Genomic DNA, 17,808 nt, shown 5'->3' with positions numbered 1-17,808 from the left:
AGTGGGTGATATTACAGTATCAGTGTGCTGACCAGGAAGCTGTTATGGGGTAACAGACATTTTCAAAATGGAGGACGACAAATTCCATTGATCACAGTGGACAAACAGGATACGAGAGAGGTGAAAGAGATTAAGGCGTAGACTACATGGGAGGTAAGTATGACCTGTGTATATTTATTTTGACTTTGCTTTAAGAGCAGAGAGGAAGTTCTGAGTTCAGGTCCACTATAAGTTTGGCAAATATTGAAAGAATTGATCAATCTATGGCATTTTAACTAAAACTACAATTTTTGATGCAGTTTTCCAGATGGCCTTGTCAGGTAACCATCATATCCAGTCCTGTGTATGTGAAGACTATGGCATTACATTACAATTGCATGTTGCACAGCTGTCACCTTTTTTGTTTGGGAGATTACAGCTAATGTCCTTCAGTTATAAAGGACTGCAGTGAAGTGAATATTAAGTTTCTCTTTGCAGTGTTACACAGCGGAAGCCTGTCTGCAGTACAAGACACACTTTGATGCTCGGGTGAAGAATGCTTGTCAGCAGCGCAGTGCTGGACTGTTTGGGTGAGTCCTTCCAGCATGTAACACTGAGAATGTTCTCATATGTTCCCATTATTTATAAGCTGTGCAGAAAAAGTGTACCTCAACTCTGCCTGTCATTTATTAATAAAAAGTACTTTTATGGTCTCTTCTAAAGCATGATTAGCTACACACATTTACTTTATCTTTGGGAAGTTCCATTCCTCAGTTATATCCATTGCCTGCCTGTAGATTGGCTGGTTTACAGGCAAGGAGTGGGAAGTCCAGAGGAATGGGACATCACAGAAACAAAGTAAGTCCCATTTCCCCTGGGCATCTGCAGTAGATGCATTTGCTGCCCCTGTGCACCAGCAGGGTGAATGCTAGCACCCGGCATTGAGCAGTGGAGAGGCGTTTGTTGCATGGAGTCACATCTATGAGGTGGTTTCTTGCTGCAGGGTAACTGCACCATGTGTCAAACGCTGACACACGTGGAGTTACAAATGCTGCCATTCAGCTGGATTTGGTGGCCAGCAGATGTGAGGCTGAATTACCTGACAAAACATGCAGTTAAGCCCCCATGTGAAATAGGCCTTAAAGCTAACCATACACTAGTCAATTATGGCCTGATATGCCTAGCAGAATGATCCCTATCTGATTGAAATTCCAATAATGATTGATTCTTACCATGCACAACCAGCTACATGTTGATAGATTTCATCATTAACTACTTCCGTACCAGCAGTCTCCGGACCCTTCTAGAGAAACTTCAGTGAAAAGAATGTAATAAAAAAGTGCTTCATTATTACAATAATTATGTATAAATGATTTATTCAGTGATTTCCTATTGTAAAATCTTTACTCTCCCTGATTTACATTCTGACATTTACCACATGGTGACATTTTTACTGCTGGCAGGTGATGTCAGTGCAAGGAGATGCTGCTTGCTTTTTTTTCAGTTGGACCCAGCTGTAAACAGCTGTTATTTCCCACAATGCAACGAGGTTCACAGACAGGAAACTGCCAAGACCATGGTCCTCACAGTTTCCTGTGGCAGGGGTTTCACCACAATATCAACCATACAGAGCCCCCTGATGATCCGTTTGTGAAAAAGAAAAAACATTTCATGGGAAAGGGGGTATCAGCTACTGATTGGGATGAAGTTCAATTCTTGGTCACGGTTTCTCTTCAAGGACCAGAGACTGCTGCTACCGCAAAACAGCGCTTATCGACGATTCGCCGCACTGATCCATCACTCTTGCTGGTAACGCCACTCTCCCAACACCGCAGGCCCCTTTCTCTGCCGTCTCTATGACAGCAGAGCTCTGTGCACCGGTCAGGAGGTGCTTTCATTGGCCAGTGAAATCGTCTCCTGACCGGCTCACACTGCTCTGCTGTCTTACTGATGGCTGGGCGAGTGGGTTGCGGCGGGGACAGAGCGGCGGGACTGAGCGGCAACGATTGTTGAAATCTACATCCTGTCAAAGCCACGCAGTCACCATCAGGATGTAGATTTCAACCACGCTGGTCTGGAAGCGGTTAATCAAGCTACAGGGGTTGTACTGCTCAATGCAGTGCAGCACTATGGCCTATCAATCCCCCACCTGTACTGTTTCGCCCCCAATCTACAGAGATTTTCACATGCCTGTCATGTTTAACCTTTCTGATCAGACTTATGATCAATAATCAAACGTTAGTCTATTGATGAAGCTTCAAGTTACTTGCAGATTTGCTTCAAGTAAATGTATTTTTTAGTTTTGAAATGAATGGGAGAGAATTAAACCCATATTAGGCTTTATTCACAAAAGTTCTCATAAGTGACCTATTTATCACCTGATAAAAATAAAGTTTCAGCACATTTACATGCAAAATAATCACTCAAAGTAAGTTGTTCCTGATTAACTTCATTTCAATATTACTTTTCTTACCTTAATTTTATTATATTTTTGCTCTTTGGGAGCTTAAAAGTGTGACATAGATGAGGTGGAAACAGAGGAAAACAGGTAAAAAAGCTTTGTGAATCATTCCCATTGAGTTGTTATTGTTGTATGTGTTTAGGAAGAATTAGCCGTCACTGTCAGGAACCGGCCTGCGGCACGCCTGCGTATACGGTTCCCGACTGCGGGTTTGACCAGATCAAGCGGGGAGCAGCCTTGTTCGAGCTAAAACAAGGCAGCTTTGCGCTTAGGCCGAATACGGGAACGCCACGCACCCACACACACACACAGTTGCAATCTTACCCTGTAGTGAAGCAAAACCACTAACAGTCGTTTCGAACGATACTGTTAGCCACTCTGCTGTCGCTACTCGCACTGGCGGTTTCGTACGTTGGGTCAGCTGCGCGCTTTAGGCCAACGTATGACAAACGCCCCCACACACAATGCAATTACAATTTCATATGGTAGTGTTGCTCAAGCATACAATTAGGCATGGACTTATACACACTTCAATCTCTTCTAGGCTATGAGTGTTAGTTTAGTATGGCAGAAGTCAAGCTTATTAAATAATAATTTAATATCCCAGGGAAAAAAGTGGAACAATGCAGAACAGAATATATACAAAAGATTACAAAAACAAAGTAACAAGTTACAAAGATAAAAGTACAAAAATACACACAAAGTGATTTTGCTTACCGAAATAAACGTACCAGCGTATCGATCTGGCGTTGTTGTGGGAGTATGCACTTCTGGTCCGGAACCAGGTTAGTTCTAGCCGTGTGGACTACCTCCAAGAACTACAAGTTGTGGCTATCCTAGCTGCGGTTTTATACTGTGAGATACGCCTGGAGGCTGCGACTTCCTTGGGGAGGGGAGGAACTAGTTTTTAATTAAATCTCAGACATATTCCATTTCCAGGTAAAAGTCTATACATCAAAAGATTGTGAAGTGAGGCTTTCAACTCCAGGTGAAAACTTGATTAAGGCTTCCTCCCATTATTTCCTAGCATTAAAGCTTTCCTGTCTCAGCCCTTAAAGTCTGCAGAGATTTCCAACCCCCTTCCAATAGATGTAATTTACAGGGTATTGTTTGCACCTCCACCAATAATTCAATTTCCACAGGTAAAAAATGGTATCAAAAGGACTTCACCCCTTCACCCATTTCCAGTAGGCTGTCATGTACATTTCAAACATTCCTGTGTTAGTCTCCAGACTGGGGTAGTCTTGCTTTGTGTATTGAGACAATGGGCCGTCTCCTGAGTTCAAAAAGCCAGGCAGATAATCCCATTAGCAGGGAACTCACTCTCAGAGGAACTGCATACATAAACTCAAAGTACTTTATGGTCAAGACAATCACCCATTTCCTTGCCCCAAGCAACTCAAGGCAACAGCTCCCTTCTAGCAGACCTACACGGAACACAGGCAGAAAAATGAAAGAATATGTTCCTTTATTATCCTTAACATCATCAGCACCCCAATATATCACCATACCTCCCCTCTTTAGAATGGGGCAAGGCAGATGATCTTCCCTGATTATCTTGCCAGCACCTACATTGTTGGTTCTGCTTGACGGGACAGCCCATCAGCATTCCCATGATTGCTAGCCTTCCTATGTTGAATAGTGAAGCTATATTGTTGGAGAACTAAGCTCCATCTCAGCAATTTGCCATTGTCACCAGAAACCCGATGTAACCAACTAAGAGGGTTGTGGTCGGTTACGACTGTGAATACGCGACCGTAGAGAAAGTGCTGCAGCTTTTGTAGGGCCCATACAATTGCCAAGCACTCCTTCTCTATGGTGGCGTAAGCTACCTCCCGGGGTAGCGGCTTCCGACTTAAGTGCAGAATCGGATGTTCTTCCCCAGTTTGGTTTACCTGGCTTAACACAGCACCTAGGCCAAAGGCTGAGGCGTCCGTCTGGACTACAAACCGTCGGCTGAAGTCTGGCGCTTGCAACACGGGAGGGCTGGCTAGGGCCCTCTTCAGAGCTGTGAATGACTGTTCACATTCTGGTGTCCAGAGAATCTGCTTGGGCAGGTTCTTTTTTGTGAGGTCTGTCAATGGCTTGGCGAGGGCACTGTAGTTGGGGACAAGCTTTCTATAGTACCCCGCAGTACCTAAGAAGGACTGAATCTGCTTCTTCGTTTGGGGGGTGGACCAGGACACAATGGCATCTACCTTCCCAGTATCTGGACGAAGCTCTCCCCCCCACCCACCACATGTCCCAGGTGCTGTACCTGTTTCATACCTATCTGACACTTGCTAGGCTTGACTGTTAGTGCAGTGATGTGCCCCAAAACCTGTGACAGCTGCGCTAAGTGGTCGTTCTAGTTGGCGCTAAACACGGCGATGTCATCTTGGTAGGCGACAGCGCAGTGTTCCAACCCTTCCAGGAGACCATTTACAACCCTTTGGAAGGTGGCCGGGGCGTTTTTCATTCCAAAAGGCATTACATTAAATTCAAACAAACCTGAGGGGGTGATAAAGGCAGACCTCTCCCGTGCCTCAGCTGTTAGAGGGACCTGCCAGTATCCCCGACTCAAATCCACGATTGTTAGATATTGCGCGCCAGTTAGCTTATCTAACAATTCGTCGACCCTCGGCATTGGGTAAGCATCTGACGCAGTTATCAAATTTAGTTTTCGATAATCTACACAGAACCGAGTGGTCTGGTCCCGTTTGGGTACTAGCACTACGGGTGATGCCCATGCGCTGTGCAACCGTTGGATCACCCCTAGTGACAGCATTTCCTCAATCTCCTTGCTGATGTGGGCCTGAACCTCAAGGGAGACTCTATAGGCTGACTGTCTAACCGGCTTGTTATTTCCGGTGTCAACATGGTGTCAGACCAGGGCGGGCTGTAAAGGTACCACGGTAAAGGGTCAGCACATCAGATAGCCCAGCCTGCTGCTCTGCTGTCAACTCCGGATTGATCTGTACCTCGGTAACAGAGTCGGTTTCCTGGGTGGAGGCCAGGATGTCAACCAGGGCCTCTGCTTCATCGTCCGGTAGCAAACTGCAGACAGGGAGAGCGCAAGCGGTTCTATCATGAGGTTCCTTTAACATATTGACATGGTACGTTTTCAGCTGCTTACCTCAGTCATCCAGCGTGACCACATAGGTCACATCACTAATCTTCCTATGTATGGTATAGGGCCCATCCCAAGCGGCCTGCAGCTTATTCTGTCGCATCGGGTTTAGGACCCATACCTTGCGACCTACCTCATAAACTCTCTCCCTAGCCCCGTGGTCATACCACTGCTTCTGGGTGGCCTGGGCTTGATTAAGATTCTCTCGCACTAACCCCACCAGGGTGTCCATCTTTTCCCAGAACTTTAGAACGTATTTCACTATGGAGACCCCGGGATCCATATCCTGCCCCTCCCAGACCTCTCAAATGAGATTGAGGGGTCCACGTACCCTCCTCCCATGTAAGAGCTCAAAGGGCGAGAACCCGGTGGATGCCTGGGGCACCTCACGATAAGCAAACAGTAAGTGGAGCAGGTATCGCTCCCAGTCTCTCCCTTGCGACACTGTTATGATCGCTTCTGCAGCGTTTACTGCTGACTGCAGTGGTATTGCAAACCAAGCAGTTCTAATGTCATTACATGCATTTGCTTGCATAGTTTGGTTTGCACTTAAACTAGTTGCTGATTCCATCTGCAGTCGCTCTGAAGTTAATGACAGTTTAATATGCTTTTGTGTAAACAAACATTGTCTGCTGCAATGGAGGGGCAATCCCTTTCCTGCAGGCTGCATATCATTGTCTGCCTTTTCCTGCTATCAGCCTGTGATTAATTACCATTCACTTGTGTGGGAATCTGCAGGTCTGCTCCCATTGGATGACCTCAGTATAAAGAACTGCTTCCTGCAATGCCTCATGGGCTACCATAGTCTCAGATTCTGTCTGTTACTCTGCTCGTGCCCCACCTTGTTCCTAGTCCGTGTGGACTGCGCTGACTCCTGCGAAGGGGTCAGCGAGTCCTCCTAGTTCTGCTCTTGTTTCTAGAAGTTGTTACTTTGCTTGTCTTGTGTCATATATTGGTTCATCGCCAATATATACGCATACTTGCACGTTTATTATTTTTCTTGTATTCGTGTTACGTTGATACATCAGTGTCGCTGATATATACGTACACGAACTGTTTATATCCTGTGTTCCGTTAGTCAGCGTTCCAGCACGCTGAGCTAGTTATCCTGTTCCTGGTCCTGTTTGTGGATTGCGTTCATCTCTGCGAAGAGATAGCGAATCCTTCTGAGTCCTGTTCCCTGTATTACTCCAGTCTTAGTCAGAGTTCCTGCTTATGTCATATATCGGTTCATTGCCGATATATACATATGTTAGTCAGACGTTACAAATAGTTTCATTGATAGCTGTAATTGTAATACGCTAGGAAATCATACTTATTGTATATTTATCTGTGTTACGTTCATCTATCTTGATCCTGCTATTTCCTGACTACCCTGTCCTGTCTTTGTGAGGCACGCCATCGCTGCATACGCATTGGCTGCCTCATTCCAGTCTGTTTTATTGTGGACGCTTGCTGTCACTAAGTAGTGGCTAGTTAAGCAAGCGTTCATTCTGTCTACCTGTCCTGATCTCCTCAGTCCTGGTTTATGCTCTCAGCGCTACTTTGCGCTGAGACGTTATTACGAAAGTGTTGTTTGTGGCTGTTTGGATCTGCACTGGCTCTGTGCACCACAATCTCCTATTGGAGTCAGTCCTCTCCTCCACTAAACTGGGGATATCCTGATTCCTTGCGCTGGTGTGTGTACCTCCTTCACGTCAGCTTATGTGTTGCATGCTGACTGTGGAGATTACACCTCCAAGCTTAACATTATGGTAGCCCCATTACCAATCCCCATTGTGGGGGGGTTCCCAGCAAAAATGACACTGTTTGTTATGGTTCCTGTTCCTTTAAGAAATTTGAGAAACTCAATTCTGAAACAGAAAATGAGTTTTTTTCTGAATGTACCAGGTTCCTGGCCAATCCCGAGCTCCAGGCTACTCCTGTTTCAACGTGGGCCCCCCAGCTAGTTTATGTTTTATTTAAGGGAAGATTGTTTCAGTGGGCCTACGATGTCTTGGATCATACCAATTTAAAAGAGAGACCACTGGAATTTCTAGCGTTTGTGATCCATAACTGGCTGCGCAAAACCGATTTGCCTAGCCCTTTTGATAAGCTCCTGGCAGCTTGTCAATCAGCTGCTCCTTCTACTGCCTACAAAAATAATCAGCAAGCAGATAATTGTTCTGATAACTTTTCTTCTGCTAAGGCAGCAGGGTCTAAAGCCAAACGTAAACGCTCCAAAAGAAAAGCGTTACAATCAGCGGAGTCGTTGCCCTTGGCGACTGCGCATCAGATCTGTAATGAGACTCCGCCAGTAGCAGATAATGAAATTCAGTCACCATTCAGGGGAGTCAAATGGACCTATGAAACTACTAATGAACTTTCATTGCTAGCCAGGGAAAATAAAAGTTCTTGTTTAAATGAATTATCTGAATATGATTATGAAGATATATTACAGAGTATTGAACAGATCAATTTATTCGTGCAGCAAGGGAAATTTGCATACACTACAGTTCAACACTTGCTACAGGTATTGGAGATCCTTAGGAATAAGAAATCGGCCAATCACCTGCTAAATAACCCAATGTATGTTTCTGCCACTAACACATTTGCAAACTATGATCAGCCGGAATGCTCAGCTGTTAAATATGCATGGGATCCTCCATTTGAGAAAGGAGAGATGGAAGCCCTGGTCTATGAATGGAAGAAAGATGCAAGTTCATTTTGTCAGTTTTACAGTGCAAAAAGTGAATTAGTATTGAATGCATGCATTAAGTCTGCCTATAACCTAATAAAAACTGGTGTGTGTGGGTATGACTTTGTGGCTCCATTGATCGATGTGTGGAAGATGATTTTGGACGATTTTTATGCGATTCAATGAGTTGATACCAGGGAAGACACACTGTCAATTGGAGACTGTCCCACTTCTCCAGTTACTGAGTCCCTGCCATGTCTTGTGAATGTTCCTGTAACTCCACCCTGTACCATGGATAACTCAGTGTTACTTCCCAGTGAAACAGAAGCCACTGATACTTTCTTAACTTTGCCCTGCACAAATTTCTCAGCAGAGAATCCAGAGGTCCTGCTGACTTCTGAGTCCAGCCTAGCCAGTACTCATGAGTCTTTGTTCAGTGAAACAGATATTAGAAAATCTTTGCCTGCCTCTGCAAACACTTCTGTAGAATTTACCTGTGTTAATAAAGTTCAACTCCTGTCTGATCCAGCAGATGCCAATAGATGCACTACATTAGTTTCTGAGTCCCAGCAATCCTGTCTAGAAACCTCAGAACACCAGCATCTGAATTTTCCAATTTTCCAATTGAATAGTGCTTCAGATGCACAAACTTTGTGTCTTGATCTTCCTGTCTCTACACCTCGCTCTAGTTTCGTGAATAGCTCAGAGCATCTGCTATGTGAACCTGAAATCGTAGAATTATTACCTTGTTCAGAAAATGTTCCAGTAAATTTGCCCTGTACCATGAATTGTGCAGTAGATCTCTCCAATGAAACTCAGGTCACAGAATCATTATGCTGTCCAGCAGGTGCTTCCATGGTTTTGCCCTGCAATATGGACTGTTCAGTGATCCTGTCCAGTGAAGCTGTGGTCACAGAGTCTTATGCTTCACCCAGTACTTTGGATACTTCAAACCCTCTAGCAGAGGAGTCTGAGGCACTGCTTACCTCAGTTGGTGTTGCAGTAATATTCACTTGTCTAGCAGCTGTTTTGGAATTACAGTCTGCTCTAATAAAACTTGATGAATTTCTGCCCAGCAAAGCAGAAGCCATTGAAATATTGTCCTCATCAGCAAGTGTGTTAGATACCTTGCCCTGTACACAGTCTGATATAACCAATGTTGTTGAGTCCCTCTCCAGTGTTGTAACAGCCGAGGAACTCCAGCCCTGTCCTCTGAATGTTTCAGAAGTCTTGCCCTGTAACATGGATAATTCTGACTCGCTGGAAAAAATAATAGAAATCTCAGAATTTTAGTCCGGGTTAATGAGTGTTTCTGAAACCCAGCCCTGTATCCTGGAAAATTCTGGTTTTCTGCCCGGTGTGGCAGTAGTTCCAGAGTCCCCTTCCTGTCCAGTGAGTTTCTCAGTTTTGCCTAGTTCAGTGGGGATTGCTGCAATATTGACTTGTTTTGCAGCCCTTCATGAGCTCCAATCCAGTGTATTTGATGAGTCTCTGTCTAGTCCAGAAGAAGCTATGGGAACCCTGTCTAGTTCAGTGCATACATCAGAAGATTTGCCCTGTCTTGTAAATGCCCCTGAACATGATTTGTTAATAACCCTGCTGGAATCAGCGACATCTAAGTCTGATCCTGCAGTTTTTAGTGAGAATCCAGTAACTGTGAAGTCTAGTCATGATGAATTTTTTTTTGCCCAGTTCTGGTTTCGGTCCTGTCTTGACTGACTTTGAGGTTCGCAGTTCCTTGACATGCCCAGAGGTTTCTCTTGTGCCTGTGTGCCCAGATGTGCTTCGTATGCCAGAGTGCCCAGATGTGTCTGTGTTAGCGTGCTCACGTGCTTCCCTAGTGGAGACATGTTCTGATGTTGCCGGTTGGCCTGCATGCCCGGAGATGGTTCTGGTCCCTAAAAGCCCTGATCTTGATGTTTGTCCTTGTGACCCTGACTCTGGAGTTGCCCTGGGTTCCATAGGGGTTCTTGATAGTTCTCCATGTGAGCCTAAGGGGCGTTCTGACCTGTGGGGATCTCTTTGGAGCTTCCAAGTGTTCTGGGAGATCTCTGAGGAAACTTGTCCTGGTACCTTGGACTGGTTCAACAGTGGGTTTTGTGTTGGTAAGGACAGTTCCGGTGGGCATTGCAAAGGCTTTGGCGTTTTTGGACAGTTCCTGGAAGACGGTGGGTATCGCTCAGAGTTTTCTGGGGTTGTTTTCTGGAAGTCGTGGTTCTGATGGGTATCACACTGAGGCTTGTAGTGCTGACGGGCATGGTTTGGTAGGTTCTGGTTCCAATTGGTCTAGTTTTGGTGAGACTGATTCGGGAATTTGGTTTTGTCGGGCTGATCAGACCTTCATGAATTTTCAGTCAGATCAGTTTGCTGGATTTCCCACTTCTGATTTTTTGGTTTGGGTGGTTCAGGAGAAATATGTCAGTTTTTATAGGCGTCCAGAGGCCGCGTTTAAGGGAGGGGGTACTGTTATGATCGCTTCTGCAGCGTTTACTGCTGACTGCAGTGGTATTGCAAACCAAGCAGTTCTAATGTCATTACATGCATTTGCTTGCATAGTTTGGTTTGCACTTAAACTAGTTGCTGATTCCATCTGCAGTCGCTCTGAAGTTAATGACAGTTTAATATGCTTTTGTGTAAACAAACATTGTCTGCTGCAATGGAGGGGCAATCCCTTTCCTGCAGGCTGCATATCATTGTCTGCCTTTTCCTGCTATCAGCCTGTGATTAATTACCATTCACTTGTGTGGGAATCTGCAGGTCTGCTCCCATTGGATGACCTCAGTATAAAGAACTGCTTCCTGCAATGCCTCATGGGCTACCATAGTCTCAGATTCTGTCTGTTACTCTGCTCGTGCCCCACCTTGTTCCTAGTCCTCCTAGTTCTGCTCTTGTTTCTAGAAGTTGTTACTTTGCTTGTCTTGTGTCATATATTGGTTCATCGCCAATATATACGCATACTTGCACGTTTATTATTTTTCTTGTATTCGTGTTACGTTGATACATCAGTGTCGCTGATATATACGTACACGAACTGTTTATATCCTGTGTTCCGTTAGTCAGCGTTCCAGCACGCTGAGCTAGTTATCCTGTTCCTGGTCCTGTTTGTGGATTGCGTTCATCTCTGCGAAGAGATAGCGAATCCTTCTGAGTCCTGTTCCCTGTATTACTCCAGTCTTAGTCAGAGTTCCTGCTTATGTCATATATCGGTTCATTGCCGATATATACATATGTTAGTCAGACGTTACAAATAGTTTCATTGATAGCTGTAATTGTAATACGCTAGGAAATCATACTTATTGTATATTTATCTGTGTTACGTTCATCTATCTTGATCCTGCTATTTCCTGACTACCCTGTCCTGTCTTTGTGAGGCACGCCATCGCTGCATACGCATTGGCTGCCTCATTCCAGTCTGTTTTATTGTGGACGCTTGCTGTCACTAAGTAGTGGCTAGTTAAGCAAGCGTTCATTCTGTCTACCTGTCCTGATCTCCTCAGTCCTGGTTTATGCTCTCAGCGCTACTTTGCGCTGAGACGTTATTACGAAAGTGTTGTTTGTGGCTGTTCGGATCTGCACCGGCTCTGTGCACCACAATCTCCTATTGGAGTCAGTCCTCTCCTCCACTAAACTGGGGATATCCTGATTCCTTGCGCTGGTGTGTGTACCTCCTTCACGTCAGCTTATGTGGTGCATGCTGACTGTGGAGATTACACCTCCAAGCTTAACAGACACCCTTAGCATCTGTTTCAGAGTACCATTGAACCGCTCACATAACCCATTTGTCTGGGGGTGGTAAGGGCTGGCCATGATGTGTTCTACCTGCATTTGCTTACAGTTTCCATTAGATTCCATTAGGCGAGACATGAATTGCGGGCCGTGATCGGTGAGCATTTCGCGGGGAAAACCAACCCGTGAGAAAATGCGCACCAATGCGTCCGCAACCTTGTCTGCCCGTATGGAGCTCAGGGCTACAGCTTCAGGGTTGCGAGTGGCATAATCTACCACCGTGAGAATGAAACGTTTCCCTGTGCTGCTGGGTATTGCTAGAGGCCCAATGATGTCAATCGCAACCCTTTGGAAGGGCTCCTCTATGATGGGCCAGGGCCTCAGCGGGGCTTTGTCTGTGTCACCTGCTTTGCCGACCCGCTGACATGCGACACAAGACCGGCAAAAATCGGCAATATCTGTCCTCTTGTGGGGCCAATAAAAATTGTGGGCCAGACAGGATTTGGTCTTGCGGATCCCCAAGTGACCAGCCAGGGGCACCTCATGTGCTATTCTTAATAGCTGCTCCCTGTACCTGTGGGGAACAATCAACTGCCGATCTGCCTCCTCCACTTCAGACGGCTCAGAGGGAATAACCTCTCTGTACAGTCTGCCTTGCTACCAGTACACCCTCACTCTGTCGCCCTCCACCGGTGCCCTGTCCGCCAGACCCCTGAGCTCTCCCAGGCTGCTATCAAGCCGTACAGCCTCGGAGAACTCAGTGCTGTCAGCCACAGGCACCAGGGAGGTGGCAAACTGAGAGGCCTGTGGGTCCTCAGAGCCAGGCTCTGAAGTGGAAGAGCCCGACCCAGTGACATCAGCCCCTTCAGTGGACAATTCGTCTGCTGCAGCCCGGTGAGCACTGCGGGTCACCACTGCAGCTGACGGAGCATTCACTGTACACATGTCATTATGCAACACATCACATATTACATCAACATTATCTGCATGCATGGTAACAACGTGTCCCCCTCCAGGCCTGGGCACTGGAGACTCACTAGGGCTGGCTCCTAGTACACAGTCCGTAGGCCCTGGGGCCTCGCCAGCACTCCCCACTTGCACAGCAGTATCACACAGTACCTTGCAAGAGTCCTGAACTTCTGTTGGAGATGCAGGCTCCACGGGGTTTGGAGTAGGCTCATACCGGGCCACTAACCGTCCCAGGTCAGTACCCAACAAAACGGTTCTCAGGGCATCCGTTACCCCCACTTCTTTCATTCCGCTGCCGGCCCCCCAATCCAGGTGGACCAAGGCGGTGGGTGTGGCGGGGGCTGACACCCCCAACTCCTTTGACAGTCATAGTTTTGCCAGGAATGTACTCCTCGGGGTTCACAAGCTAGGGGTGCACTAGAGTCACCTCTGCTCCAGTGTCTCTCAGACCGGTGGTAACTGTATCCCCAACCGTGACAGGTTGCAGATTCTCGGCATAGCTACCTGCATTCCTGGTGGCACACAACGCATTTCGGGCCCCGCCAGAGTTTGGGGCTTCCTTCTTCTTTTCTGGGCATGTAGCACTGATGTGACCCGGTTTGTTACAGGCAAAACATCTCCGAGTGTCAACTGTGGCTGTTCTACCTCCAGGCGGCTGCGGGACTTGGCTTCGCTGGGTGCTCAGAGGAGAAGGTCTCGCAGTCTTTTCTCCCTTCCAGCTGGGCGCCGTAGTCCTCCGAAAGTCAGATGCTCGATTGGACGTGTAGGCATCAGCAACTTTCGCGGCCTCATCCACGGTCTTCGGCTCTCGGTCCCGTACAAACTGCCGGACCTCAACAGGACAAGTGTGGAGGAACTGGTCTTTTATTATCAGGTCCTGCAGAGCATCAAAGGTTTCAACAGCCAGTCCTTTTACCCACTGCTGGAAGGCAGTGCGCAGGTTGCACGCATGACCCAGGTAACTGTCATTAGGACCTCGCTGCACTGTCCTGAAACGTTTGCGATATACCTCTGGCGTGAGGTGGTATCGCGCAATTGTGGCTTTCTTAATTGCCTCAAAGTCTGTTTCTTCCTCCTGGGGGAGACTCACAAACGCTTCCAGGGCCTTGCTTCTCAGCCCTGGTGTGAGGTATCTTGCCCACTGCTCACGGGGCACCCCATACTGCCGACAAGTCCTTTCAAACCCCTGTAGGAGAGTGTCTATGTCAGTCCTTGTCCATAGCGGGGAACTTATCCAGGGGGATTCTGTGGACCCGCTCACCTTCGCGTTCTGCGGGTCCAGCAGACCGGTTCTGCTGCTGAAGTTTAGCCAGCTCCAGCTGGTGTCGCCGTTCAGCACTTTCCCTCTCGGCCTGGTGTTGCCGTTCAGCTCTCCCCTCCTCTGCTTGGAGTCTGTCCCTCTCGGCCTGGAGTCGCTGGGCAGCTTGTTCCCTCTCTGCTTGCCGATGTTCCAGGATCAGCTTGAGGCGCAGTTCGGGCTCAGCCGAACCTAGTAGCTGTAGGTCGGCTTCCAGAGATGTCATCTCCGTGTTCGGTGGATCATTCATGACATCGTCTCCACTCGCATTCTGTGGCGGAACGATTCCTCCTCCGGATTGTCGTGAGCTGCATCCGCTGACGTTGAAGCACGGGCTTGCTCTGCCTCATCATACTCCTCGAGCGCACAAACTAACTGCTCCTTAGTCTGGCCGCTCACCGTCTCGATGCCTTTGTGCTCACACAGGTTGAGTAGTATCTCTTTGTTTTGCCTTGCATAGCTGGATGCTTTCTGAGCCATCGTGTTGCAAAAAATAACAAGAAAAAAAGGGGGGGGGGGGGGGGGGAAAGCAAAATACCAAGTGTGTATCTTTGAACAAAAAAAAACGTATATAGATTGCACTGAGTAGACTTCTGTAGGCTAGTTGCTTCTAGCAAGCTTCCAGCCTTTAGTACTCAGAATAGCGAGCTAAACTGCGTACTAATGTACTAAACGTTCCCACCACTGCCAGCCAATTATGTCAGAAACCGGCTTGCGGCACGCCTGCGTATACGGTTCCCGACTGCGGGTTTGACCAGATCAAGCGGGGAGCAGCCTTGTTCAAGCTAAATCAAGGCTGGGACCTCTCAGAACATCTCTCACTGCCACCACTAGCGGTTCGCTAGACACTTCCACTCTGCTGTCGAGTCCTCAGCGCGCAATCCGCGTTTTCGTATTCGGATCAGCTTTGCGCTTAGGCCGAATACGGGAACGCCACGCACCCACACACACACACAGTTGCAATCTTACCCTGTAGTGAAGCAAAACCACTAAAAGTCGTTCCGAACGATACTGTTAGCCACTCTGCTGTCGCTACTCGCACTGGCGGTTTCGTACGTTGGGTCAGCTGCGCGCTTTAGGCCAACGTATGACAAACGCCCCCACACACAATGCAATTACAATTTCATATGGTAGTGTTGCTCAAGCATACAATTAGGCATGGACTTATACACACTTCGATCTCTTCTGGGCTATGAGTGTTAGTTTAGTACGGCAGAAGTCAACCTTATTAAATAATAATTTAATATCCCAGGGAAAAAAGTGGAACAATGCAGAACAGAATATATACAAAAGATTACAAAAACAAAGTAACAAGTTACAAAGATAAAAGTAGAAAAATACACACAAAGCGATTTTGCTTACCGAAATAAACTGGGAAATAAACGTACCAGCGTATCGATCTGGCGTTGTTGCGGGAGTACGCACTTCTGGTCAGGAACCAGGTTAGTTCTAGCCGTGTGGACTACCTCCAAGAACTACAAGTTGTGGCTATCCTAGCTGCGGTTTTATACTGTGAGATACGCCTGGAGGCTGCAACTTCCTTGGGGTGGGGAGGAACTAGTTTTTAATTAAATCTCAGACATATTCCATTTCCAGGTAAAAGTCTATACATCAAAAGATTGTGAAGTGAGGCTTTCAACTCCAGGTGAAAACTTGATTAAGGCTTCCTCCCATTATTTCCTAGCATCAAAGCTTTCCTGTCTCAGCCCTTAAAGTCTGCAGAGATTTCCAACCCCCTTCCAATAGATGTAATTTACAGGGTATTGTTTGCACCTTCACCAATAATTCAATTTCCACAGGTAAAAAATGGTATCAAAAGGACTTCACCCCTTCACCCATTTCCAGTAGGCTGTCATGTACATTTCAAACATTCCTGTGTTAGTCTCCAGACTGGGGTAGTCTTGCTTTGTGTATTGAGACAATGGGCCGTCTCCTGAGTTCAAAAAGCCAGGCAGATAATCCCAATAGCAGGGAACCACTCTCAGAAGGAACTGCATACATAAACTCAAAGTACTTTATGGTCAAGGCAACAGCTCCCTTCTAGCAGACCTACACGGAACACAGGCAGAAAAGTGAAAGAATATGTTCCTTTATTATCCTTAACATCATCAGCACCCCAATATATCACCACAATCACTTCCTCAGCTAATAACACCAAGTTGCCTAATGACTGAGACTCCACTGTAATGTTAATACATCACATAAGAAGAAGATATATCAAATGTATTACAGCCCCCACCACCACTGTCAATACTATCGAGCAATGGCAGTGTTCTCCCCAGGCTCTTTTAGCCGGGTGATCCACCTGGCTAGTTTTGGTGAGCACCCGGCTGTTATCAACTCACCTCCTCCTATGCTGTGAGCAGAGTTGTGCACAGAAGCACCGGCCCTGCATTCTCTCATCTTGCCCCACCCGGCTACTTTTTCATGCCACCCGGCTACTTTTTCATGCCACCCAGTTGGAAATAATTTCTGGGGAGAACACTGAATGTATAATGCAATTGTAGAAAATCTGTCATTTTTACTGATGTTTTATTATCACTAAACCTAACCCTATTCTCACTCTAGTGATGCTTAACTGCCCCCGCCCGCCCACCACAATATGCGTCAATAACTGAACCACTAAAAAAAACCCTCTGCCAATATCTGCACCACCTAAAAATGAAAATGATCTAAAACGAGCACCTGGTCACCACGGGAGCCACAATTAACATTGGAGTCTATTCGGCGCACATTTTACCAAAATGGCACCAGCAGGGCACCTGCTTAGTGTGGTGATAACTGCCTATTCAGAATATTTGTATAACACTGATGTGGAAGTGTTTGGAAACCATGAGAACAATTTACTTTTTTATTTTTAGTAGGTAGACAGCAATACAAGTAATATATATTGTGAAATACAGTTATGGGCTGTCTTCTGTTGTTTTTTTAGACATACAAGATAAATACTAATATTGGTAATGCATGCTGTGTACTATCAGGATCATTATTACTTTATGAATAATTGAAAGCAATGATTGCTCCAATAACAAACTTCTGAAAATCTGGATTACATTAGTTTAGTATTATTGTTACAGAGTACCCAGAACATTTATTATTATTATTTTTAGAATTTCTAAAGCGCCAATATCTTCCACAGGGCTTTACAGAATATGCAGTCTTTTCACTTTCCCTCAAAGGGGCTCACAATCTAATCCCTACCATAGTCATATCCATCATAATCTAGGGCCAATTTAGAGGGAAGCCTATTAACTTATCTGGGATGTGGGAGGAAAATGGAATGGCCGGAGGAAGCCCAAGCTTTTGCCCCATACACAGGCTTGATTAAAGTCAGCTGAGGCAGTTGAAAACGACCGCCTTAGCTGATAATCCAGCGTGTTTACAGTGGCCCCTGTCCACCGCCCTGCAAGCGATCCGAGAAGCGGATCAACTTGGCCAAGCTACTGGCAATTTCTTTCTGCCACCACTTGCCCCACCCGCCACGTGATGTCATGTGCATGCCACTTCATCTGCCTCCTCCCCATAGCAACAGAACGTGTCGTCGGCTGTACAGCTGACTTTACATCTGTACAGTGTTAGCCCAGTGATGT

At 46.5% G+C, this 17,808-nt stretch overlaps 1 protein-coding gene across 1 annotated transcript in view; it reads left to right on the top strand.

Annotated features, from left to right (window-relative positions):
* Positions 1-17,808, top strand: part of RAB36 (RAB36, member RAS oncogene family) — a 70,643-nt gene that overhangs the window by 6,556 nt on the left and 46,279 nt on the right. Inside the window, exon 2 of the mRNA XM_068238364.1 lies at positions 478-569. Within this exon, the coding sequence (XP_068094465.1) occupies positions 478-569 (92 nt within the window). The remainder of the gene's footprint in view (positions 1-477; positions 570-17,808) is intronic.

The sequence above is a fragment of the Hyperolius riggenbachi genome, chromosome 1 (assembly GCF_040937935.1).
Source record: "Hyperolius riggenbachi isolate aHypRig1 chromosome 1, aHypRig1.pri, whole genome shotgun sequence".
Classification (NCBI taxonomy): domain Eukaryota; kingdom Metazoa; phylum Chordata; class Amphibia; order Anura; family Hyperoliidae; genus Hyperolius; species Hyperolius riggenbachi.
Note: the sequence above shows the minus strand (reverse complement) of the source record. Positions and strands in the feature narration are given on the sequence as shown.